Raw genomic sequence first — 27,019 nt, 5'->3', positions numbered from 1 at the left:
CCGGTATCCTCGAGAGCTTAGCCGTCGTTCTGCAGCGTCGCGACTGGGAAAACCCGTGCTTTCATGCGCGCTCTGTTGCAGGCAGCGTTCCAATTTGGGACAGTTCGACTCCTTACCAGTTCGAACTTGTAACAGTTCGATTCTGTCCGCGTTCTGTTCTGGTACGTGTGCGAAAAAAGGACTGTTCTGAATTGAATCTGTTCGATTTTAGGTCTGTTCGATTTTGAAAACGTTCGAATTCGTCGTACCCCCGAAAATTGAATTCGAATTGACTTCAAAGTTGATGGTTACTTATATATTTTAGTTGAGGTTCTATGTCGCAGAAACCTAACTGGTCGGAAAATTACCAGATTGTTTTTGTAGGTTGAACTGTAATTTGTAGGTTGAACTGTTCACTAGTTTTAGAAATCTTCGACAGCTTTTCGTAATTTCTGACCAGTGTAGGTTGATCATTCGTTATGAATTCCTAGCGTATAGATTAAAACGTTAACCAATCATTTCTCATTTATAATCTTTCCATCGTCTCGTCTTACCCCCACTTGCTTCTTAACACGTACCCCACTTGCTTATTATGTTGCAAGAAATCTCTGGAAGGCGATCAAAACATTCAATATATTCGAAATTTATGACTTATACTTCTAAGGATTTTTTAATAATAAAAACTACTTTGAAGCATTTTTGTTTAATTTTGGATTTTCTGACATAGTTTTTAGATGATAATGAGCGGAGTTCATAATGTCGAATCACAAGATTTGCACTACAACTTTACAAGGACTATTTTACGACAGGGGCAACCTTTTGTTCCCAAAACACCTCTTGGAGGGCCCCTGTAATACAGATTTTACAGCAAAAAGATGTCGGTGTAGAAAACAAAGTGACTGTCACTCGTATTCAGCTAGGAACTGTAATTTTGACAGACGTTATGGTTGGATTGAAATTTCTGTGATCATGATAAGGTCCCAAACTTTGTGAGTTTGTCAAAAAAAAAAAATACTTATTGCGTTCACAGCTTAATAAATCATAGGACCTTCGAATTTTTTTGTCATTTTGTCTGCTTGGAAAATTTTGTTGATAACTAATCTTGGGCTCTAATCTTGGGCTCTTCGAAATCATTACTCCGACATTTTCTTCCAAACTTTTTGCTGGCCTTACTCCTATAAAGCACACTTCTCACTTTGTTTAATATACACATTTTTCTACCTTGAACTGCTGATGGATTTATTGATGCACTTTACCGGAGATCTAGATCGTTTTGTGATGCTCTTCAAACATACAGTACTGGAGCCAGCTAGTCAGTAAAAAAAATGAATTAAACAGTTTGTTAGGGTTGTTTTCTCTAGTCGCAGTTTTTCCTGAATCGGCATTAATTTAGTTCCTTGTTCTTCAAAGTTTACGTCTTATGTGAATAGTCACAGGTATCATCCATCAACCCTCATGAAACCCGCACATTTTGATGTTCTTTTTTCTTAACGCCACCGCGATTGCGCTCTGCTGGACATGGACGTTCGAGAGCACACAATAACAAAGGACCATCCTCGCATGGCAAAAAGACGGGACTGTGTTGCCTGCGTCTCTTCTATTGTTTTTTTATTCATCACTCAGCGTTGACCTCTGCATTCTAGTGCGGGATGCGTTGCTCTCACTTTTTTCTACTCTTTCTAGATCTAGAAAACACCACAGTTGTTATGTTATTAGGTAGTGATTTGCCGCCAAAATTTCTCATTTGAACAGCTAGAGATTTCAAGGGGAATAACATGTGGTAAATGTTTTTCCGCTGCTCTCACTGAACGATATACAACAACTCATTTTTTTAGACCCTTGTTTTTTATGTCAACTGAGTTTTTTTTTTCAAATTACTATCAACCGAAGACTCCTTCGAAGATCTGACATAACCTGAACAAGTCAGTATTTTTATAAAGTACGCTGGTTAGATTTTTTCACATTTTTGTGACAATAAGATGATTGCCTTCCATGTTTTTTATGACATATTTTAATTGAACTGAATCCGATGATAAGTCAGCCACTTCCTTTTTTGTTTAATGTTGTTTCTGTGCCTTCTCTTGGTTTTTTGAACGTTTCTATATGTCAATTTTTTGAGTTCAAGGGATTATTGGATTTTTGTGATAGATGCTCGTTTTCCCAGATTAGATTTGTATTGCTTTGAAAAAACATCGAAGTGTCGCTCTTAAATAATTTGTAGGAAAACCCTTTTAGCACATTCAATTTGAGTAAAAATGTATTCTGTATACGATAGTGATACTATCTGTGAGTTGTTTCCAATCGAAACGCTCAATCTTTGTCAATCATCTTGTTTTTACATTTCCAGCAAGACTTGCGTGTTTACTTTGTGTTTACTTGCGTGTTTGTCGGTATTGGTCCGCGTGCCGTGCGCATATCCAGTTGGCTAGCGTGGTACTCCGCACGGTTACCACCACTCGCGCGTCGCATCACAACGCAACACACACTGCGTACTTTCACAACGAGCAAGAAAAACGATAATAGTTAGGCCTGAAACAGAAAGTTTGTCTGTCATTCTTTTGTTGAAACACTGATTTATTTTTAGCATTTTCTCTGAGAACCTTATTATCTTTTTTTGCTGCTAGATTCATTTTTTGTCCGCTGTTGTTTTGATAGGTGATGCTAGATATCATAGGCTCTCAGTCAGGAAGTTCTATAGTTTTTCGAAGCAAAGTTTTTTATTGGGATACGAATTTTAAAAGACAATAGATAATTATTCTCTAACGTAGTACATTAGCCCTTCGAGCAGGAAACAGTCTCTCCTTAAAAAAACTGATCACGTTTTTTGCCTGGCGGTCCAATTTTTTTGTAAAAAAATTAGCTTTTTTGCAATATCTCTTTCATCTGCAATTCAAATATTTATATAGACACTTATCTTACGATCTTTGAATCAAAACATTTGGCAAAGCCTCGCGTTCTGTCCAAGAGACACAGTGTATGTACTTTTTCGACATTGAGAATTACGATTTCCTGTGAACATTGTCTTCTTTCTATGGTCTTTTTTCTCGTCTTCCTTACACTATTCTCCATGTCACGAACGAAAAAATGTTCAATCGTATTTCTCTCAATGTCTATGTCTCTACGTTTTTTTCTCGATACGAAAAACTACTCTGCTCTCTTTACTACACTATTTTTCTCACTTCCACACACTGCACACTAAATAACTACTGCTTCTCCTTTTCTCCGGCTGCTCCTTCTGAAAATTATTTTTTAGAATTCTTCTGTTGAAAAAATTATTAAGCAAGAAAATTCCACAACAAAAATTTTTACATTTACAGCCAATATGAGAACGAGAAGTCAATTCCTTGAAACATCGTCATCATCATCAGATGACACAACCGAAGAAGTCGAGAAGCACACATTCCTTGCTGATGTCAAAAATCAATCTTTCGTCGATCCAAACGAAACTATCCGCATTGAAGGGCATCCCGATTTTTACCATTCAAGTTATGATACCAAGTAAGTAGTAGTTTGTGCGCTTTAATTGTTTCTGCCTTGAATCCACATTTCTAGTGGCACACAAAAAATATGATGCCGTAAAAACTGTGATATATTTTTTAAGAAATACTTTGAAAGGCTACAAGGTAACCATAATTGTGAACTGAGCCTTTTCCGGGCTTTCGCGGGCTCTGCCGTAACATTTTTTCTAAAATTTAAAATTTTGGTCTAACTGAAAAATCTGTAACTTTGTCCATAGACATGCTACAGTTTCGTAATCAATATTATTGTGTAGTATTAGGTTGGTCCATAAGTTTTTTCCGATTTTGGTAAAATTTTTGATCAAATTTTTCTCGATGCTAGATTAATTAAAGTAATGTCTATAAGCACCATTCCATCGGCGCAGAACGAGGAGGGCTGCGATTGGAAAAGTGAGTGAACTCCTTTTTGAAGGCATCTTTTCAATCGAAGTCTTTACTATCGAGATGGGGCTTCAGAGCCTTGAACGGCTACTCCTCTGAAAGGCCAAGGCCCGGAAAATACGATTGGTGCAAAAGAATAGTTCAGCCAAACGACATGAGTTTTTGGCTGATGCCTCTGGTGACAGGCGATGTCGCACTGTCGTGTTGGAAATAAACACTGTCTTTCCTCCTTATTTCGATTCGACTGCCAAATTCAATTTCTCTAATTATGAACTATAAGTGTCGGTCATCATATTGGTACATTCATCTAAAAGTTCCCAGTCTCCACTCCTTCGACAGATTGTCAAACACATAGCATACCCATTTTCATGGAAAATTTAGGTTACGGGACGTCCAGAGCTAGCTGTTCTTTAGCAAACAACTGACCCTTCGGCATATTGTTAGAGTAACTTATTCACTTCTCATTTGAAGTAATTTGATTATTCGCCCAACTGAACGTGTCAAGAAATGATGGGGAAACATGCTTATGTCGACACAGCGATCCATTTCGTCGTCCTTCAAAGCATAGGTTACGAATCTATCTAATTTTTGACACCTCCAAGATTCCTCAATCCGATCACAATACTTGGTTGACTAACTGACAATGCCTTTGGCATTTTACAAGTGGTTTGAAACGGATCTGTTTCATTACTATTCTTCAATAGGTCCAAGTACAACTTCCGGACCGAGCTTCGGCTTCCAGTTCTAACATTTTGGCTTCAAATGGATCGGTTTCATGCTTGATGGTAGGAGTAGTAAAAGATCCCTCTTCATCTTTTTTTTTTTCATTTTCTTGTGTATAACATGCCTCGTTCAGCCAGGAAGGAATAAAAACAAAATGACATTTTGAGAGAGTTGATGGTAAGGACCGAAAGCAAGCGGCATGCTCGCGAACGACAAGAAGGAGGAATAAGACAAACTGTGTACAGAAAGTTCATGAGATGCTCTATCTAACAAAAAAACATCCACCGAGAAATATAGTCCCAATGGCCAGATATGAAACTTCAAAGTTGAGCATTCGAAATTGAAAGAAACTTATGTACCAACGTAATACTTGTTGAGGTCAATCATATCTATTTTAGTTGGTCCTAACATTTTGATTCTGAAAAAAACTTTCGCAGGACCCGAACACGTCCTGTTTGAAAGTTTGATTGTGACAAAAAGGGTGGCGTTGTATTAGAGGTTGTGTTTTATCACAAACGACGTCATTACAGTTTATACGTCATTTTGTTTTTGAGCTTCAAAACAATCATTCTAAGTAATAATTGAAACAAAAAACTTTCAGTGGTGTGGCAGATCTTCCCGAACTTCTGGGTTGTGGACCAGATGACAAGGCCTACATGGAAAGAGAAGATCAAGGGGTGGTCATCTTCCCAGCTACCGACACCGACAGTCTACAAACACACGAAGAATTGAAACAGCAACTTTTTCAATGGTCCCCACTGCCACTTGAAACAGTGAGTATCGTATCAAGCATGAATATTCTTGTTTTAATATTTTCAGACTCTGCAACTTTGGGCTCATTGTTCTTTTGATGTTTTTGATACATTGACACTGGCTGCTAAACTCCTCGAGCCACAGCTTCTGCCATCTTACGTGAAAAGTTTCTTCCAAGCAAATATCACTGGAGAACGCTTTTATCAGTTGAACAAGAAGCATGAAGATATTCGACGTTTTCACTTTGCTCCCATGGTAAGCGGCATAATGCCAATCTGACATGAGAAATTTTTTATTTCAGTTTGATAAGATCGTGGACAGCAAAACATTGGTAGATCTTTATTACAAGGAAAAAAACAAACAAACCCCTGACTGGACATTTGAAGCAGACAAAGAGTGGAACGAAGAGGAAATGATGGCGTTGGAAAAAAGAATGGCGAAGTCGAAAATTCGAATCATAACGTAAGACTACTTCATAAACAAAGTACTGACAACACATCGAATTTTCAGTGTCGATCCTGCGAGTTGTAAAAGAAAGCGGGTTGGTTGCAAAAAGCGATCACCATTAGCTGTGAAGAGAATCAAATCTGAAGAACCTTGGTCATAAACTATTGAATAATCTTCTGTGTTCCTTGATTTCATTTTCACATCATCGTTTTCCTTTTCCCAGTTTGTGATCTCTCCCGATTCTCACTATAAATGCTTTTCAATCATAGTTTTAGACTCTATAGTTCATAAAGAGATAGTGTCATGTTTTGCTTTCAGATACTCAATTTCCCCTGTTTTACAGCCTGCATTTAGTTTCTTTTTTCCTTTGCTGCCCTACACACCACCTTTCCTAGTTAAAAAATGTGTCTTTCAACACAATCAATTTCTTTCCATATTCCTCTTCCTGCTTTCAACCTGAAACCGTGATGGTTATTCACACGAGTACATTTTCACCTCTCCTTTTTCTGGTTTTCAACCCTCTGCAACTTTCTTCTCTACAGAGTTTTCTCCGAAATCCCCGGTCGCATCTTTCCCATCATAGAACCATTTTAAATCACGGCCCCATTCCCTAGATCGTGTATTTGCGTTTTTCTGATAAGTTTCAAAATGAAGAACAAATTCGTCTAAAGTTAATTTTGTTTATTTGCTTTCAATAATCCAAGAAGCTCTAATACATTTAAGACTTTTCCCAAAATTTTGATTTTTCGACTTCTCAAGATGTAAGAATCTCATAAACACAAAATCTCGTATATTTCTGAACCAGAGTGTGTTCTAGGAGATGGAACCGTGGCATTGTTGGGACCATGCTCCAAGAAGATCGCTCTTATAATTGACAACACATAGACAACGTCTTCTTGATATTACACATAAGTTATGAATTGAAACTTTTTCTCTATCCCCTCCGACCCAAATCGAATGTCTAATTTTGTCACGACGCTGCCTGGAGGTCACCAAGTAACAGTTCGAAAGCCTCCTCGAAGCTCCCCCACCAGCTCCCCTTTTCATTCTAACTTCAACTTTATATTTCTCATCTCATCAGAAAAATTCTCTCAATGCCGATATGGATTTCCTAAACGATATCCCAGTGGTTGTTACTCAGCCAGGATTTTCTCTAACTGAGTAAGCAAACGTTCAATCAGAGAAAGGAACATACACAAAACAATTCAATCCTTCAAACGTTTTTCAGCAATGTCCCAATCGTGACTACTGATATTCGAGAGCCAAAAAAAATCAATCTTATTCATCTTCTCTTACTTGGCTTCCTACTGCAATGCCTGCGTTCTTCTCTGGAACTGGATGAAGGAAAACGATCTCCAGAAACTGGATTCTGATGATAAATAACCATTTGTTTCAAATAAAGATTGGAACCTGTTTGTCTTGTTTCTTGTTTTGAATTGAAAAATAGAACATCCACAATTTATCCTACATATGAATGATAATAGAGTGCATCTAGCAAAACAGAGGTTCGTAGCTTCACAAGCTTCAGATATTGGTATTTAGGTCGTTCACGTCTTTCAGATTAGTCTTGTTTGAAATGTGAATGCATTTTTCTTCATATGTTTACCATGGGGTAGTTTCATATGCATTACATGCTTACTCGCAGCTTATTTCATTCCAACTATTACTTATGGCTACACGGATCACCCTGCAATTTTTGGAACTCCAAAGAAGCAAAAGGATACATTGCACAATAATTGTTTCATTGGAAGTATGAAAAACATTACGTTGCCCCCCTGATTTCGACGACACGTAGAACAATGATGTCAGTGTAGCATAATTAACAGAATTAATTCGTTTCACCCCGATGAAGATTGGTCCTGATTGCATGACAAAACTTCATGAAAGCACGGATATGTAGCGTTATTTTTTTTTTACTCAGTCTAATTATCCTTGACTTTTGAATTTTGAAATCTGGATTAGACTCAAGAAGACATCTTTGCATTTCATCGACAGCTCAATAGAATGTTGACGATATTTTCAACAGTAATTGTTTTTTACGTTCTAGTCGAGACCGTTGTGAATCAATATACCACACGATAGCCTTCATATCACTTTGTCTTTCTGTAATAATTCTAACTATAAAAAAAAATGTTGACATACTCGAATTGCATCAAATATTAGGGTGTTCAGTAAATAATGTCGTTTTTTTCGTGCACAATTTTCTCTGCGATGGCTCGTTCTAATATCAAAATTTTTTTGTTTCCTACACACCTAATCAAGTCGCCAAAATTCTCACCTAACATGTGTCATAATGTTCTCGGTTCTTCGAGGAGAAATCATGGAAAATAAGTGCATTTGGCTGCTTTTTAATAAGAACCCGTGCTCAGCCGAAATGCAACCGAGACAACCGAAAATATAAACCGTGCTTTTGCAAAAAGAGTGCTAACAAAAAACAGTACAACGATGGTTGACAGAATTCACATGTGGATATACACCTCTCGAAGAAAAAAAGGATCGTGGAAGGAATAATGAAGTGTGGTGGAAGGGGATCCTAGATCGACTGTCCGGGAACTTTTGGCAGCGCTTGGAGTCAGTATAGGAACAATTTCGAGACACATATAAAAATTGAGAATACAAAAAAAACAAGATAAATGGCTCTCTCATGAACTGAACAATCGCCAAAAATTGCAACATTACTCCAGTCTGCGAGATCATCGCATATGATAGACAAATGTTCATTTTTTGAATCGAATTGTGACGTATGATAAAGAAAGGTCGTTATACTACAACAGAATGCAATCAGTACCATATGTGGTTGAAATCCAGAAGGTACAACATCTCACAAAGCCAGAAATTCACCAAAACAAGGTTATGGTGACTGTATGATGACGGGCTTTTAGTTTTTTTCATTATAACGTCCTGAAAAGAAGAAAAGCTAACACTGCGGTTTTCAATAGTCAAAAAATTGAAAAAATTTGTTATCCAAATTACGTGCACTGGTCAAAAAAACTGGCACAGTCGACAACAACTCCATTTCACATGTTGCAATCATGACGGCTCAAAAACCGAATACGTTGGGTTAAAAAACTACTCAATTGATTATCACATTTTCAAACGTCTTTATAACCTCCCCAGAGAAAACCAGTCCATTAAAGACGACTATGCAAAAAAGGCTTTCTTAGGTTTCGTTACTTCCTGGCTTTCTGGTTTCTATCATCATGTAATTTTCAAATTAGTATATTGTAGGTCAAAAAGTACTGATTCCAATGGTACATAGTTTGTTTGATGAACATTTTTTGTTTGATGAACACACCAAAAAACGACATTATTTACTGAACACCCTAATAGAACTTTACCTTCTCACATCCCTTCATTATTCATTTCAGCTACAGTTTACTTTACCCGCTAAATGAACTGTCTTTTGGAAAATCTCACAAAGATCATCAATAAAACCTTGTCAAGGTCATCCACGTCGTTGAATATGGTTCGCACAGCGAGGCGGCGCTCAACCGCACAGATGGCGGGAAAATTTATTCGAACGCAGTCACCAGCGACCTAGTGCAACGTTAAGGGCAAAGAGGCAGAATGGTGGCTTTTCTTTTTTTTCTTTTTTCATTTACATCTATGTTTTCGATTCGGGCAGCTTTAGATTGAACGCTATTTCTCGTTTTCAAATTTGTTATTATAGTCTAGACAAAAAATATGTTTTATGAAATCAATGCATCTAACCATTCAAATATTTTACTGAACTGTTTGATGCTTTCCATACTTCAAAGTTCATAGACTAGAAATTGACTGAAATTAATTTAGGTTTTTAACATGGGTAATAATGTTATTCATAATTCTATCTAGTTTTTTTTCCGTTTCCGCACGCTGTTTTAAAAATGAGTCCAAAAGACACACACCGCTATCACATTTTTTGTTCTCGTTGAGTGTAATAAACTTGTGACCTTTTTTCTTCTGTTGGGTCTGCGTTCTGAACTTGTGTAGTTCCAATGACTATGCCTAAACATTTTTTGTGTACAAATACAGATTTTTCCTAAGTCTATATAACAAACTTTCCGGATTCATTACTGGCGGATAAACGTTTCAAAACATTTAAGTACTGACGAAAAAATTTGATAAGGCTAAGCTTGAATAAAACTGTGAAAAGGGGAATTTTATTTAAAATTTAAATCATAGAAATCTAAATCATAGGAAAATTCCCGTTTGAAATTCTATTCAGATGATGCTATTCAACATGAAAATATAAATATTTGCTTCCTTAAGAGTAATTTCTTCACATCTCCCGATCTGTATAGCTTCAGACTTCTCCTGTGCCATATCTCTCTGCTATGCAATAGTTACAAGCGCATTTGCCGATATTGGTCCGCGCGCCGTGCGCGTTGTCAGCGCACGTACGCGACGCAGTCAAAACGCAACGCGTCTTCTCGCAAGCGGCGCTTTGAGCTGAGTTTGGGCGCTTAGTTATCATTATGATCCTAATCTTTGTCGAAACAATATTTGTATATTCTCAGTGTATTTTTGAGAATGGGTTCTTATTTTTGGTTCAACATTGTGTACCTCCTATTTTTTAGACTAGCGCGACAGTCTCTTTTCGGAACTTTCACATTTTTAAAGTGAATGTTTTCATAACGTTTTAACATTTGCTAGACTTAGAAATGCCTGTTATAGGTCAAATGAACGCTGACAGCTTTGAAATTTTTTTAAAAAGTTTCTTAACAGTTTTAGTAGCAAACATTGAGTATGTCAAGAAACATCCTCTGAAAAGTTTTCGGTTTTTTGAGTTGAAATTACCAAACAAAAAAACACACATTTCATTGAATTCCTTCTAATAATAATATTAGAATCAACTAGAACTGCATATGATTTTCCATGTTATTTGTAACGTACTTCTTCTCGTTGGATCAAGTTTCTCCACGAACAATCTTACAATGTCCAGTGTATCTTCGAAAATAACACTATTTTCCCATATGAAAGAAAAAGATTTTATATGAATGTCTGAACAACTTCTTCTTTCCTTTCCAATGATCGTTCCTCGTCTTCCTTACATCAGCGTCATGTCCCGTACGGGTAAGTTCAATCGTCTTCCTTTGTCTGTCTAAGTCTCTTCATTCTTTCTCACATAAACACCTCTCTATACCCCTATTTCTTCGAGCACGCACACACCACCACACAGACTCTCCCTCTACACATACGCACACACACAAAATGACTACTGCTGGGTCACCTCGAATGATCTTCATTTTTTCTTTCGCGTTTTTTTCGAATTGTTATTATATTTTCCTTCATCACAAAATTATTCGCAAGTTTTAACATTTTTAATTTTTAGGAGTTCGATATGAAAACCAGACAGCAGCTTCGTGAATCATCGTCTTCGTCTTCGGATGACATGAAGGTTGACATTGAAAAGCACAACTTTCTCACTTTTTTCAAAAGTCATTCCGTCAATCCAAATGAAACGATTCGAATTCCGGAACATGTAGACTTCTACCACCCAACGTACAATACCAAGTGAGTAATAATTTGTGTAATTTTGAGGAACAGATAAGATAGAAGTTGGCTTTTTATTGCCCTGGCCTCCCGTATTTCACAACAATGTTGAAACCAATTTTGATGTCAAATGGGAATTAAAAAATGGAATTCTTTCAGAACTTTGTAACCCATAAATTGGTTTCTAACAGAAATTGATAGTATTGCAAAGAACACATTTTGGTGATTATAACACCACATGGAAAAAATTAAACCAAATATTTAGTGGTTGTAACAGCCAAAGCAATACACCTGAAATTCACCACTACAAAATTCCAATTTCAATTTCTCAGGGGTGTCGCTGTGATTCCGGACTATATGGGAGCAGGCTCAGATGACCAGGAGTATATGGATAAAGAAGATCAAGAATCATCCATCTTCCTCGAAATGGATCCTGACAGTGTCCAAACCCACGAAGAATTAATAGCAAACATTTTTCAGTGGTCCAAACTGTCACTTGAAAAAGTAAGCCGACTCATCATATTTGAAAATATCATTTCTCGATTTTCCAGACGTTGCAACTTTGGGCGTTCTGCGAATTCGATGCATTGGACACAGTCGCCTTGATTGATAAAGTTTGCGAACCAGAACTTCTTCCGGCTTATGTGAAGGACTATTTTCAAGCGAGTATCTTGGAAGAAAGATTCTACCAATTGAATAAGAAGCATGAGGACATTCGTCGTTTCCATTTTGCATCAATGGTAAGTTACGGAGGATTATATTTTTAAAGAACTTTCTTGTTTCAGTTCGAGAATATTGTGGATAGCAAGATGCTGGTGGATCTATATTATAGGGAGAAGAACAAGCAAGTAGTGAACTGGCATCTTGAGTCCGAGAAGGACTGGGGTCCAAACGAAATAATTGATTTGGAGAAAAGGATGAAGAATTCCAAAATCAAAATTATCAGGTAAGACATTGATTTGGTTAAAATTTTCCAGAAAACAATATTTCAGTGTGAAAGCAGCGGAGAGTTGTAAGCGAAAGATGTGTGGTGGACTTAAGAAAAGACCACCACTGGCACCAAAGAAAACAAAAATCGAGGTCGATTGAAAAGATAAAGTATCAAGTTTTCTCCGGTTTACAACTATTTTATCTTTGCGGTATTTCCCCCCAGTTCATATTCACTGTCAGTGGTATTTCATACAATACAAAATTTTTTACATATCCAAGTCTCCTATTCTCGTTCTAAACATGTTCATTATTTTCTGTAGTTTCGTTTTTTTGCTAACCTCTCTGCACTTACTGTTCCCCAGATTTTCGTTGGTTTTCACCACTTCTCTCTCTCTCTCTCTCTCTCTCTCTCTCTCTGCTCCAAACGCCTGCTTTCGTACTTTGAAACTTTGTATTGTCGCCTTCATCTTGACACACTCATTATGACTTGTCACGGGTAGTCATCCTCACTTTCTTTCCTTTCACCACCTACGCTAATTTTGGAATATATTGCGATTTGAAACAACACAACATTGTTCTTAAATGTATTTTTTCCGATAATTTTATCTCTAATAAATGAAGAATGTGACGACTCACATGTATACATTTGGTTAAAAAAACAACAGAAATAACTGCAACATGTTAAGCTGATAAAAATTAGAACACTATATAAACATGAAGACAATGCATTTTGTGATTCCTGAAATGTTTCAGTCAAAATGGACGGAGAAAGATTAAATTGTGGCATGATAGAACACTTTGTTAAAGATCACTGAAAATAGGAAAAGAAGGAGTAAAAAGAAAACGAGCAGATTGTTTTAGACAGTAATTGAAACATCAGGGAACATGAAGTCCGGATAATTGATGGACTGTATCCAGAACTGAATTCTAGGAGTAGTTTTTTGCAATTAACGCTAAAAGGAACAGGAAAAATTGAAAATATTGGCATCAAAAGACAAGGAAGAAGACAAGACAAGAGTGTTCGGTTGTTGGGAACTGAGATTGGCGTGAAGGAAGATACCCGTCAATTCTCTTGTTTAGAAGAACTTTGCTCCTAAAAATCACATCTTTATCTAGTTGAATACTTTTTGAATTCACTATTTGTTCCCATTGATCTTGGAACCGGATGTTGGTCGATGAGACACTCGACTGTCCAATCTTAAACTTTCAAATTTTTTCCCGAAACACGGAGGAAAGAGTGGTTTTACCTGGTGATCGTTGTTGAAAGGGTCTGAAAAAATTCCAGAATGTGAACAGTTTGCGTCGATTAGTTGGAACGGCTGTAAATAATTATAGTTCTATCATATTGAAGAATTATTGATACTAACCTGGTTGATAAGCGCAGCATTTTCAAAATCGTCCATCATCTTGAGCTCGCCTGATGCTTTTTCTTTGACCGAAATTGATTTGTCTTCACTTGATTGATTAAGTTTCACATTTGCTTCAATCTCCGGCTTCACTGGTGGCTTGTTTTTCTTCTGTAAACTTTGAAAACAAAAAATAAATATCAAGCGACTTGAAAAACACGCACTTTGAAAACCTTGGCGATTGACTGGAAAAATTTGTTCTTCTTTTTTTCAGAACCGGATGGTGAGGATTTGTTGGACTCGTCAGTCATAGATTCGGTGTAATTGCTGCTCTCGCTGCTGGTCTCGTTGGTCAGAACCTGGTATTCTGGTCCCTTAAAATGAGAGTGTCGATCTTCACTTAAATCGTAGTATATCTATTCTGAGTATCCATTTTGCGTTTTTTTTTTGAGATTCAAACAGCCTTTCGCTTGTTTCATTTTGGAAGTTAATATACTCTCTAGAAGTTAAAAACTTCTGTCAAGAAGAGGCGACCTTGAAATTGAAATTTGTCGAGAAGAATCTCAAAAATTTAATATGAAGATTCGAGAAATCAGAAATTCTAATTAAAAACTTTTATTGTTCACCTTTCGACATGTCAGAGTCATCAGACGCCATGGATTTTCCTCATACATTTAGAAATATAGAGTCTATGTCTCAGAAAAATTCAACAAAATTTGTATCGTGAACCCAAAGGATTCTTTGGGTCAAGACATTTTTCATTGTGTAATCAGGTGGCATTTTGAGAATTATTGTAAAACATTTCGAGAAAAATAGACAGATGGAGTCAGAACAGTTCAAATAAGAGAACTTACACCAAGGAGCTTTTCAAAAAAAAAAAAATTCAAAATTATATTCGAAAATGAGAAAGAGATAGTAGAATAGCGAATGGTATTAGGAACTCGACCATATAACCCACATCCTGATTACTTGAAAAATTCCACATTTTTAAAGACGTTTTTTTTCAGAATTCTTGAGTTTTTTCTCAAGCTTGTCATTTTCAAAATTGTAACAACTCACATTATATACACTGATACAATCCTCATCAACGTTCAAATAAGATTCCACCGAATTTTTTCTTTTAGATTTCCGATTCGGCCATTTCGATCTGTAAGGCATGTTTTACCTGTAATTAGAAAAGTTCTAAACGGAAATTATTATTTTTGTGAGTTTGTGAAAAACCACAAATACTCGAATTTGAGAAATTTTGAATTGAATTGAAAAAGTCCTGTCAGATATCTGTGTGTGGCCGCAGATATTTGGACGGGAGAGCACTCTACCTAACAAGTTCAAACTACCAGGGACCGAGAGTGAATCGTAAAATGGTTTTCTGACGCTGAGAAAAAGGAGAGGAAAATTTGTAGGATGCAGCAGCAGAAGATCCTCCTGACTTGCCAATATAATCGAAATGATTTGAAAGCTTCTTTAGGATTCTTTCCTTTTTTTTCTGGAAAAAGGATTTGTTTTATGGTCCAAGGAGGGAAGTGCACATCTCATTTTTTTCGACCACATTTTGCACGATTTGTAGAAATCCTCGTGCAAAGTCATATTTTGGGAGGAATTGAAGACAAATAAGTTTATTGTTTGTAGTTATCAGGAAAGCGGTACTGTGAGAATAACAATTATATGACAAGGGATAAAACTTCAGGAGGAAGGTTTCGAGAGAGTTCGTACATCTTCCGACAACATCCAGAACACATCTCGCATTGTATTTCCAGAAAAAAAATTAGGAGAAGCCTGGAACCTCCAACCTTTGTAATCGCTTGGATTAGAAGTTGAAACATAATACATGTCCAATGTAGCCCAGCTGGCACCATCTCCAACAAACTGCATCTGAATTTTCTATACTTCAAAACCTTCAATTTGAAAAATAAGCGTTCTCATATTCCATCACCGTCCACCTGCAAAATAACATTCATCTGCCAACATTCAACTTTTTTCATGATTTCAAAACTATCTTGATTTTCATTGAATTCAAATTTCCCTCCCTGAAAACTCGACAAAAATTATTTTCTTCATGTCACAAAGCCTAATTCATCAGTTTTCTCTGTGCGCTCTCTGTGTGTGCGCGCGCATTACAATCTGTGATTTTGCGTCCATGTGTGTGTACACTATTGTCCGCAAATCGAGCGTCGTTTCTGATGCTTGAAGACTATTTTTGCATTTTAACCAATTTTCTCTATTGAAAATCAAATTAATGCTTCAATAATCCGTGGATAGTTTATTTCAGATTTTCCGTTATTGTCTCAACGTGATTTCAACAACTGAAGGTTGTCGGTGGCGGTGAGTGAAACACTCAAAAACGACAAAACGAGTTTCGGGATATTATTCGATATCGAATAGGTGAGATTTTGATATTAATAACAAGAATTTCAATTTGATAGAAACTTGTTGCACAATATAAATTGCATTGAAGAGCACACCGTAAATAAATAATTTCCGACAATTTTCGGGACAAGTTCTGGTTCTGGAATTGTTTCTTTTGTTTGTAAAGCGGCAATTAGAAATACCTCCGAACGAGTCATCACGGGTTGCTAGTTTTCTTTGGTTGAACTTCTGTGAAACATCATGAAGCTGAACGTTTACAGATTGGAGCAACCCACGATGATTGTTATTGACGATAGGCTGTGAAACTACTGATGTGAATGGATTCCATCTTGGTCGACGGTATTATCGAATGCTATAGCCGCTGGAGACACCGAATGACCGAATAAGGTTGCCATTAGTGTACACACTTTGTCACAAAGGCAATCGAGGAATCCTGGATCCTGGATGTTTCAAGTCCGTTTCAGAGAGAATGAGAGTAAATGCATTCACCATGCAAGATGAAAACATCTGAAGCGCGATGAAACAACAGCAAAGAAGTAAACAATCCGAAGCATCAAACGCCGAATGGAGTACAATCAACCATTCAATCGCTTCTATGAGACTTCACGAAAATATTGAACTCTCTGTAGATTCGTGCTCAGTTCTGCATCAGAATCGGCTCAACGTGTTTTATCTCTTTGGAAATCGAATCCCACTTCATATTCGCCAGGAAACGGAGATGGTCTATTCGAGAAGAAAGAATAACAGTGGATTGAACAAACGGAATAAGAACATCAGCAACGGAAAGCATTCAACCCAAAAAAGACGACCATCAGAAATGTTGACAAAGATATAAAAACAACTGGTAAGCCAAACCCCAGAAGCAATAGCCATATTAATATACTCGACCTTTTAGGCACTCAGCTCTCTTTGGACGATCAGAAACGTGATTTTTTCGTTCGAGTCCCTGCTCGAATGAACTGACCATGCTGAAGCGAGTGGGACCTACTTTGGGCTGTCCGACAACCGAAATTCAATGAAGAACGCAGAAGAATGGTAAGACAAAAACTTCAAAGACTTCAATATTTTTCCCTTTTCTAGTTACCAACTGTCAACGACATATATACGACATTATGAGAGTTCCTTTCAAGGAAAAGAGGAATCTGGAATTTGGCTTCTTCGTTCTGAATCACGTTCCTGAGGTTGATACCTGATTCCTGTTTACTGTGGCTCATTTGATAACATAAAAACATAATTGGTCAAATCCGGACCAGGTCGGGCCGGGCCTGAGAAATCTAAAACTTCCGCTTCATATTGCCCGGTCCGTAACCAAAACATGATGTAATTCATACGTTTTTTCTGAGAAAATCTGGAGAAGACAATGATTTGGAAAGTCGAGAGCGATGAGAAACATGGGAAAGCTCTCGAATTTGGTAGAAATTTTGTTTGATTTGTTGTTTTCTTGATCATTCCCGTTGTGTATCAGAAATAAACCTAAATATTAAATTTTTATATGCTTCATCTTCAAACAAGACAGACTTGGTCAGAATGGGATTCTCCTTGTTTACCGCTCTAGTCTAATATTTTTCTATTGTTATCCTCTGTGTCCTCACGATTTCCCGACATACTAGCACCAAAAACACTCCGCTCCCTCCTTACCGAGTTATCGCCTCCGCCCTTTTCCCTACTATTTCTCAAATTTCTCTCGCTTCTCTTCCGCGCCGTCGCTCGTATTTAAAAGACATAGTGCCTTTGTACACCCAGCGGTCTCGTGGTGTAGTGGTTATCACATCTGTCTAACACACAGAAGGTCGGTGGTTCGAGCCCGCCCGAGATCATGCTTCTTTTTTGTTTTTTTTGTTGAGTTAGAAGGTCTATTAGAATTTTACGAGTGAAATTTATTTTTTTTAATACAAGATTCATCCGGTGTACATCAATAACCGGGAAGGAATATAAAGTTACACAAGATAAATACGAAAAAAAGACGGATTAATAAAAAATGATGGTTGACTTGCCCCTTGAACATGTTGAAATTTTTAAAGTTAGTTGAAGAAATGGTCCAAATCGTCATAATTTGGTGGTGGTTGATTCATTGGTATTCCGGCAATGTTTGGAGCGGCTCCAGCGTTTGCTGCGTTTTCGGCAGTCCTGAAAAACATAACAAACATCAAAAAGTAAAAAAAAGCTTACCCAGTAGTCTGTTGTCCATTGTTTCTTCTCTCACGACGGAACTTCCCATATCTCGTCTCATAAAAGTAAATTCCAGCACAGATGCTAACGATAAGAATTAAAACCAGAGCAGTAAGAATGTAAGTACGGGTGTATGGATCGTCGGAGTCTTCGGACGGATATTGGGCGGTAACAGTGATGTGGAAACCGCGGTCAGAGTTGGACATATCAGTTGTGAATGTGATGAGGATTGTGGTAGTCGACACATTCAACACTTGATGGCGCACACGGCCGGAGTATCTGTAAACATTTCGAATGTTTATAGAATTTTTGACACCTGATTTCTTACTCTCTGATCAAGGCGGAGTCAGTAGTGTTTCCTTCGTAGATTTTAACATGATCATGATAATTTTCAATGCTGATTTCGTCAATGCTCAGAGCCATTCTGCTTCTGGAAAAGGAGGAAATACATGTTTTCTATTACAATGTACAGTATCGGTCAAGATATACAAAAAAGATCCAAGATTACATGAAGAAGGGTACAGTACATCAAGTTCCTACGGTACATTGGTTAAAGCGTACATGACATCTTGGAATGTAGGGCGCTTTAGTCTGAAGTGAGTCTATCATTTTGAGCAAAAAGAAAAAAGTTTGTAAGATTTTTTGAATTTTTTGTCATCTCCCACAAAATCCCATGTACTCTTGGAACTAATGTACGCTAAGAACTAGAAAATATACCATTTTTCGATGTACCCTCGGAAACGGGGGCCCTAGATGGAAAACTTTGCGTTAACCGAATTTTCGAAAAAACTCCTAGTTTTCTAGGTGTTGCCGATTTCCATATGACACTTCCTCTTTTGTGTTGTCAATACAAAAACTGGCAAAAAAGGCTTCCTTCAGAAATCTGCAAATAGCTGAAATACAAGGAGTTTTCGAAAAATTTTGTGAATGCAACGTTTCCCATTTAGCCTGTTTTACACCCTATAATGTTTTCCGACCACTTGATCCGACTATTTGACAGCCAAGCCTCCTGAAGATTGCCAAAATCAGCTAAAAAACACGTTTTTGTATATCCTATTGACCGGTACTGTATATATGTAAGACACACGAGGGAATTTTGTAAATTATGGGTTTTTGAGGAGGAATATAGCAATTTCAAAACAAAATCTTAAATTCACACAAAATTCCCTTATGTTTGTAACAAAATACCCCTCTGGAACATCAACTATGAATTGGCACTCTTGATTGTTTTGATAAAAGTTGGGAAATCCGGGACTATTCACAATCACAGGTTGATTGAAGTCAGCTGTCAGATACACCGGATCGTGACCACACTCTTGATCTACAGTACTGCATTTTAGTTACATCTTTTGTGTCATTAACTTACTGTTCTTAATAAGAGTGTAATTGAAAGTTAGAACAGCATTTTCTGTGGCATTGGCATCTTTGCGCCAGTACGTGAATGAGGTATCTTCACTAGTCTCGTATCTATTCCGATGGTTTAACATCATGGAATTGTAACTGTAATTACAAAAAACCATTAAATCTTCCTTTAAAAGTCACGGAACTGTTCTTCGTTACGTTTATCTCTGAGAATAACAACGTCTCCGTATGTAGCGCCTTTGACTTCAAAATCTAATAGAGTTCTTTGATAATAATGATTGCCCTGGAATACAATCGCGATTTGATATTGACCCAGAAAACTGAACGAAAAAAAAACATACCTTAACGTCGAAATTGCAATAAATATAATCACAAATCGCAGGGAAAGAGATGGTAAAAGTTGTATCCATTCCGATAGATTTGTCTTTAAAGAAGTTGCATGCGCAGTCTGAAAAGCCTCTCTTTAAGCTGTCGAAAAGGTTTGCGCTATCTATAAATCTTTAAGAACCTGCATAGATCCACCGATTGGTGACATTCACTTCCATGTATCTCTTATACAAATCCCGACTTGACTCGAGTTCCACTGTAAGAGCTTGTTGCTTGATCACGAAATTCTCTTTGATGTACCTTGAGCTACTTTTATATCGAGAGGTTCTAAAATCAAAGATTTTCGAAAGCCTAGACTGTTTTTGGCTCACCCGACGAAAACCTTGTAGTCACTTTTCAGCGAAAACTCGTCGCTGGTACTGAATAAGCCTTCGACGGATAATTCGACGACTCCAATTTTATTTTTATCCTCGCCTTCTTGATCGTCGCCAACAAAGCTTAGCTGGTACGTGCAGTGGCGACTTGGGCATGACAAATCTGGATAGCCAGGACCACGGATAGAAAGGTAGGATTGGTTTCGGACATCCATCGTCAAAGTTGTTTCTCCACAATCACATGCTGTAAAGTATAGCGCATTGAAACTAACAAGGAGTTTAAACAGATTTTTATGGGATATTTAGGATATGTTACGTAGAGCCTATCTAGACACCTCTTGAAATTTTAAAATCCGCTAGCTAGTTTCAGCCAAGTTATATCAGTTTCAGCCAAGTTATATCAGTATGAAAAAATCGCTCTTTCAGTGCAAAAACACTAACTTTAATCTAATTTCTCGATTTTTAGATAGTTTCAAAGCATGAAATGTGCCGTATTATACTTAGAATCAAATTCCATTTTTAAGTTTCAAACATTTTCTACAAAATTATTTTTTTAGTTTTCTAACTTTTTTTCTAGATTTATTCGAAAATTGAAAAAAAATGTTTGAGAAAGTTCTGAAATAACAAATATATTTGCTAACTCATCGATTATTCGCTAACTTTTTGCCATCATCGCCATGTCTGCCATGGCGCCTCCGGCCAAGAGGAAATTTAATTCGAGCCTGGACTCCGAGCCTTTTTGGTTCTCCTCGTTTCTCTCTGGTCGAACGTTCTCTGTCAAAATCTATGATTTTATTGGACCCCCTTCCTCTGTCATTCCCTCTGGTGTTCCTCAAGGATCAGTCTCCGGTCCCTTACTATTTCTCATATTCATCAATGATCTGCTCTTAGAACTTGAACAAATCCCCTCTCTTCACCTTGCTGCCTTTGCTGATGATATCAAATTGTATTCTCATGACCCAATCGCCCTTCAAACTGGTATCAAAATGGTTGTAAATTGGGTTACCGCCAACCATCTCCCTCTTGCCCACTCTAAAACTGCCCTTCTTCGCCTAGGTTCCCATAATTCTTCCCATCCTCTCAATATTGCGGGTGTCACACTTACTCCCTCCTCCTCCGTCCGGGACTTGGGACTCATTACTGATTCCTCTCTCAAATTCTCTGCTCACATCAACAAAATCACATCTTTAGCTCTTCTCCGTTCCAAACAACTCTTAAAGTCATTTAGATCTAAGTCTCCAGAATTCTACATTCATCTTTTCAAATGTTATGTTTTCCCGATTCTTGAATATTGTTCTGTAGTTTATTCTCCTCCGCCATCTTCTCGCCTTGCTCTAAAACTAGAATCTCCTTTAAGATTTTTGTCCAAGTGTATTTTCCACCGTTGTAATATCCAGTACAGTTCCTATTCTGATCGTCTCTCTATCCTCAATATGTTCTCCATTCGACATCGTAGGCTAAAAGCTCAACTAATTCTTCTCTATAAATTTTTAAATGGCTCCGCTACTTTCCTAACCTAAATGCACATGTCAAATACTCCTCCTCCCCTCGTCGCCCTATGAACTTAATTATTGTTCAGCCCTACTCCTCTGACTATTTTTCTTCAATTTTTCCCCTGTGGAACGCCATCACTTCCCAAGTTACCCGATTTCTCCTACCTTCCGAGTTTGAATCCTTAATTTCTTCCAGTATTACCCGTTATTGATATATTTGCTCCCCTATTTTTCTTTTTCTACCGGTTACATCTTTCCTGTGTCAAATATCTAAATTATCCCGTTTCCCCTCCCCTACTCAGATCGGCCTCGTGAGGGGCATTTTTTCTGAGTCTTTCATGTCCTGCCCTCTAATGTTTTATTACACCTAATCAATAAACAAATTAAATTGAATTAAATTAAGTTGAGAAATTTTTTTTTACGATTTTTAATACTTCAGTATTATAAATCGTTAAAAAATGTTTATATAACTTGGCTGAAACTGACTAGGTAGATTCTAAAATTTTCAGAGGTGTCCCGATAGGCTATTCATGTATCCTGAGGTTTTTATAACGATCTGAGTTTACAAGGTGTTCTCTGCAAGCCTTACTTCGTTTAACAAGTCTCGCGGTGATTTTTGCCATCTCATACGCTTCATCACGTTTAGATATTCTATGAGAAATAATTCGAATATCTTCCGCGTCCATCATGAGCGCCTTTGAATATGAACTTCTGTAATGTTTCTACCTTGTGATGTCATATCATAACAACTCACGAAAAAACATTTTTCAATTTACCCGACGCATCATGCGCTTTTACAGTAACCTCGGTTTCCACACTCTGATAAATTTGAATAACTATCTCGTCACCGTCAGTTTCCCCATCGTGTTTTTGAGCTTTCAGCTTGTAGACGCAGCCTGAAGCGTGCTCGAATTTATGGGCTCTTTGAATGACTGTTTCCTTTTCTCCGATTTCTACGATCGGGTAGTCACAGGGTTCTTTCATTTCTGAAAAATTTCAATTTTAAAATATAAAAAAATGTTCAAAAATACCATCATATCTGTCGAAAGTAATTTTGAACTTGGTGTGGTAATACCGCTGAGGATGGCTGATGAAATGAATTTCAAATCCAGCACTTCTCGCAGAAGCAAAACTTGCGAACTGAGAATCGCTGGACGAATAATAGTAATTGACATGTCCTTGGATTCTAAAGTTACATAACTTTTTGAATTCTCACATACAGTACCTGTCAATAGAATATACAGATACATGTTTTCAGTTGATTTTTGACCATTTTCAGGAGTCTGGAGCTCGGCAATCCGGTTTTCTAACACTTTGAAAATTTTGATGTGTGCGAAACAGAGGTAGATTGAAAACTTTGCATTTACAGAATTTTCGGAAAATTCCTAGTTTTTCAGTGATTTGCCGTCTGAAAAACATCCCTATTGAACCGTTTCTGTATTGAAACCGTGAAAAAAGCAGGCGTCATTTAGAAATCAAACAATGAGCTGGAAACTATGATTTTTTTTAAATTCTGTGTGTGCAAGGTTTTAATTCTGTTTTACACCCTCTGAAGGTTTCAAAGTTCACCGACACTTGACAGCTAAGCCCCAAACCCCTGAAAACTCTCAAAATCATTTGAACACACATTTTTGTAAATTGTATTGCTCGGTACTATATTTTTTTTCACTCACTTGGCATGAAACAAACGTTCGTAGCCGTCATCTGTCTTCAAAAGACTGTAAATGACAAGATAAGTGTTTTCCGTTATTTCATATGGGGAGGTGTACAATGTGACAGTTTTGTCTGCTTTTGGAAGAATCTGTAGGAATTTGACTTATTCCATTTCTGAGATACTAAGACTTACTCTATAGATGCATTTGCCTTTACATGATTCGAAACTTGGATAATGAGGAGATTTGATGACTCCGTAGTTTTCTTCTGGCTCGTATACTTCTATTTCACAGCTGCAATTTCCACGATTTTCATTCCAAGGTATTTCGTCGACGACGTCACTATTAAGACAACGGAATAGCAACACCAGCCAACCAACTGAAAGAAGTATTATAGAAGATACAAATTGTATTCTTAAGCCTCTCTACAACTATGGAAATTCACTTACAGGGTCAATATACAAAAACAAATTTTTCAGTTCATTTTTGCCCATTTTTACAGATTTCAAAAGTCTGGAGCTTGGCTGTCTACTTGCCGCTCAATTTGAAAACTTTGGAGAACGTAAAACAAATCATTATTAAAGTCTGGCATTAACAGAATTTTCCAGAAAAATCTTAGTTTTCCAGATAATTCCTAATTCCTGAAAGACACTCTTTTTTTGCCCTTTTTGTAATGACGATGTGAAAAACGGGTGTCCTTCAGAAATCGACAAGAAGCTCAAAAACTAGGAATTTTCCAACTATACTGTGTAAAGGCAAAATTTTTATTCTAGGTCCGCTTTAAACCCTCGAAGTTTTCAAAATGATCACAAACTTGTAAGTCGAGTTCCAGACTCCTGAGAATGATCGAAATCAACTTCAAAATACTTTTCTTCATATCTTACTGGCACATTTTCTGTATTCTCAAGTCTCCTTACGACTTCGTGAACTTACTTTTCCCCGAACTTAATTAAATGCTTATGAGTTTGTCTAACTACATGTACTTCTCAAAAAATAAGTGAAAACTCACCAATAATCCATAACCTCATCGTAAAGTATAGTCGTCGACCATGAACGCAATGAGGAATGACAGGGAACTTGCAAGAAGGCGTTACATAAACAATAACAGTCCCCCGTGATGACAAAGTATTCATTTACAGTATCCCGTTACCTTGAAAAACGTGACCTAAACAAAATCCGAGTTTATGAAAACTATCAGATTCCATTTTTTTTCTCTGAAAGTAATAAACAGATTTGCAGATGGTCTCATCGATGGTCTGATGAGTAATGCTTCCAGATTGTTTAGATTTACAGTAGAAGTGTTCTTGCCACCTTTTCTTTTTTCCAAAAGATCGAAAATTGAAAAGAAGACCTCAGAGACTTCTGACATACGATGAATCGGGAGGGTTACTTTGATAATCGTCTCCAAGATTTTTGAACAGTCAATAAACGTATTTGTGAATTTTTAAGCAATTTTTCCATATTCTGAAGTTTGCAGCTCGACTGTCAAATTTCGACTCGCTCGAAAATCTATGAAAGGTGTGAAACTAGATTGAATTTTTGGAAATTCCTAGTTTTTCAGCTATTTGCCGATTTCTGGAAGATCATCTTTTCGGCCAGTATTTGTACTAAAACGTGAGAGAGAAAGTGTCTTATCGACAGATAGCAAAATTCCCCGATTGTAAAGTTTTCTATCGAAGTCTCTTTTCCACCCTCAAAATGACCGAAACTTGACAGCCGAGCTTCAGACTCTTGAAAGTGGTCCAAATAGCTAAAACTCAACAGAAAAATACGTTTCTGTGAAACATTCTAAAATTACTTCTAAATCTGAAAAATCTGAAAATCCACAAACTTCTTGTCACTGTAGCTGCATGAAAACTATTTTATTGCAAAAAACTAAAACTACAACATCTTCGAACCAATATTGGCATTTCTCACTTAAAATCAAGAAAGTCATTAACAATTTGTTTAATGTTAATTTTTTTGGTGAACTTTTTGATATCTTGCCAAAGATCCCCCAGCTTTTTTGCGCTCTGACAGTGCCCGTCACAAATCTGAAAAAAGTTTGTTTTAGTTGTTCTATTTTTAAGTATCGAACCTTTGATTTTGTGTTTTTGAGCTTGGAGGCCGGGGATGTGGTCTTGTGGCAGGATAGTTTCTCGGAGCTGTGACAGTCCGACAAGATTGCCAGTTTCCTTTCGAATTGTTCAAGAGAGGTGCAATTGAGATGTGGATTTCCTTGGAAGTCGATTCCTTGAAGATCGGGAAAAGACTTCATGATCAAATCAACATCTGGGACAGTTATGATGTCATTGCATGTCAGTTGGAGGAAGTGGAACGATGTCTTTGGGTTGGTTATTGGTAGGGGGAAATGGGTCATGTTGGCAGAGTGACATATGATCGTCGGGTTCTCTGCTGTTCGGTCACAGGTGCATCCTTGGAGACAGTTGACTGGTGCTGTGCTTCCTGGAAAATCCTTTCGTTTGAATCAAAAACCAGTCGCTATTTTTTTTTTGAAAGAATTACCATGCTCTTAGCTTGTTTGAATTCTTGACCACTTTGAATAGTTAATTCTTTGAACTACTGTGTTTTTAAAGAAAAGACTATGTATCTAATAACTGCTTAGAAATCATATTCATGAACATTTTGCTAGGAAAATTGTTTTTTGTTAGAAAATCAACTGAAAAGGCGTGAAAAAATGAAGGGGGATCGTTTTCTCTTTAGAAAATCCTCCTACTTCATGGAAAATGGAATTCCGTTTAATACCCACCCTCAATTTTAAAAATTGTCTTATTCTAAAAAAGTAATGTGATTAAGTGCATTAGTTTATATATTTCAATCCAAAACTTGCTGCTCTTCAACTCAAAAATTATGTTTTTTTCAACGCAAATGGCGTGAAAGAAATGAGCAAAAATTTTAAGGATTGTGTCTAGAAATTAAAAGTTTTCATTTCGTAATTTAAGTAAATTTAGATTTCAATTCATTTTCTAACTCTACGAATTGGTAAAACATTAAAATAATGTTCAGGAATTCTGATATGTTTCTTATAAGATTCAAAATAGACTAACCGAGTTTGGTGCATGCCAGAAGCAAGAGTAGTGGGAAGAGAATTCTGCGCCTCATGATTCGGTGTCGAATGATTTCGGATTCGTCCCGAAAACATGGAGGAGCTAAGAGAGGGCGGAGACTTCAAGAAGTCCATTTTAAATCTCATAAAAAATGAATGGTTATGAGAAACCTTAGAATCTTCGAAACTTAGAGAAACGATGACTCTAATAAAAATGACTAGTCTCGAGAAACCGAAGAATCTTTGAAACTCAGAGAAGCGACTGTTGACGCCACCTGTCTTGAACGAAAAAAAAACTTCTTGGAATCTCAAAAGTGTTTCGGAACAAAGTTCAATGAACCACTTGGTTTCTGACAACCTAACAAACTTCTGAAATACAAAAAAAATAATGAAAAAGGGTAGGGCTGTTTGATAAGTTGATGTTAACGGTAAGATATCATACTGGAATGAAAGCCAAATGCGCATTATATAGTTGGAAAAAAATTCAAAAACATTATGTCCTACACTGATCTTCCCACATCTTACGCCACGATGATAATTCATTGAAAATAGAACACAGTATTTTATCTAATTGTGATTTGAGCCTATAAATCATAAAAAAGGACCCTCCGAACAAATGTACATGCCTTGAAACAGTGTAAAAGTAGGTTCTTCTTTGTCAGGTCTTATAATTACTA

The 27,019-nt window shown here is 37.0% G+C and overlaps 4 protein-coding genes and 1 non-coding gene across 5 annotated transcripts; 3 read left to right on the top strand and 2 right to left on the bottom strand.

The window, feature by feature from the left end:
- Positions 1–2,234: 2,234 nt before the first annotated feature.
- Positions 2,235–7,174, top strand: CBG07292 (the record flags this gene model as incomplete). The annotated part of the gene is made up of 6 exons (XM_002645609.1): positions 2,235–2,265; positions 3,297–3,477; positions 5,203–5,374; positions 5,421–5,609; positions 5,656–5,816; positions 7,030–7,174. 6 exons carry the CDS (start codon positions 2,235–2,237, stop codon positions 7,172–7,174), a joined length of 879 nt encoding a protein of 292 aa, XP_002645655.1.
- A 3,950-nt stretch (positions 7,175–11,124) lies between these two features.
- CBG07293 lies at positions 11,125–12,365 on the top strand (the record flags this gene model as incomplete). Its single annotated transcript, XM_045240646.1, has 5 exons — positions 11,125–11,297; positions 11,609–11,780; positions 11,828–12,016; positions 12,062–12,222; positions 12,269–12,365. The coding sequence occupies 5 exons, from the start codon at positions 11,125–11,127 to the stop codon at positions 12,363–12,365; spliced, it is 792 nt and encodes a 263-aa protein (XP_045093566.1).
- Positions 12,366–13,193: 828 nt separating this feature from the next.
- CBG28100 lies at positions 13,194–14,710 on the bottom strand (the record flags this gene model as incomplete). Its single annotated transcript, XM_045240645.1, has 5 exons — positions 13,194–13,403; positions 13,454–13,525; positions 13,574–13,723; positions 13,777–13,926; positions 14,612–14,710. The coding sequence occupies 5 exons, from the start codon at positions 14,708–14,710 to the stop codon at positions 13,194–13,196; spliced, it is 681 nt and encodes a 226-aa protein (XP_045098686.1).
- Positions 14,711–17,663: 2,953 nt separating this feature from the next.
- On the top strand, positions 17,664–17,736 carry CBG28492. Its single transcript has one exon. It is a non-coding gene (tRNA).
- A 204-nt stretch (positions 17,737–17,940) lies between these two features.
- CBG07297 lies at positions 17,941–26,398 on the bottom strand (the record flags this gene model as incomplete). Its single annotated transcript, XM_045240644.1, has 16 exons — positions 17,941–18,046; positions 18,089–18,367; positions 18,417–18,518; positions 19,277–19,409; positions 19,455–19,588; positions 19,636–19,733; positions 19,792–19,898; positions 19,959–20,104; positions 20,149–20,395; positions 22,198–22,355; positions 22,399–22,630; positions 22,676–22,830; positions 23,318–23,445; positions 23,491–23,675; positions 25,214–25,741; positions 26,344–26,398. 16 exons carry the CDS (start codon positions 26,396–26,398, stop codon positions 17,941–17,943), a joined length of 2,793 nt encoding a protein of 930 aa, XP_045093565.1.
- Positions 26,399–27,019: the final 621 nt, after the last annotated feature.

The sequence above is a fragment of the Caenorhabditis briggsae genome (assembly GCF_000004555.2).
Source record: "Caenorhabditis briggsae complete genome, chrX, whole genome shotgun sequence".
NCBI classification, from domain to species: domain Eukaryota; kingdom Metazoa; phylum Nematoda; class Chromadorea; order Rhabditida; family Rhabditidae; genus Caenorhabditis; species Caenorhabditis briggsae.
Note: the sequence above shows the minus strand (reverse complement) of the source record. Positions and strands in the feature narration are given on the sequence as shown.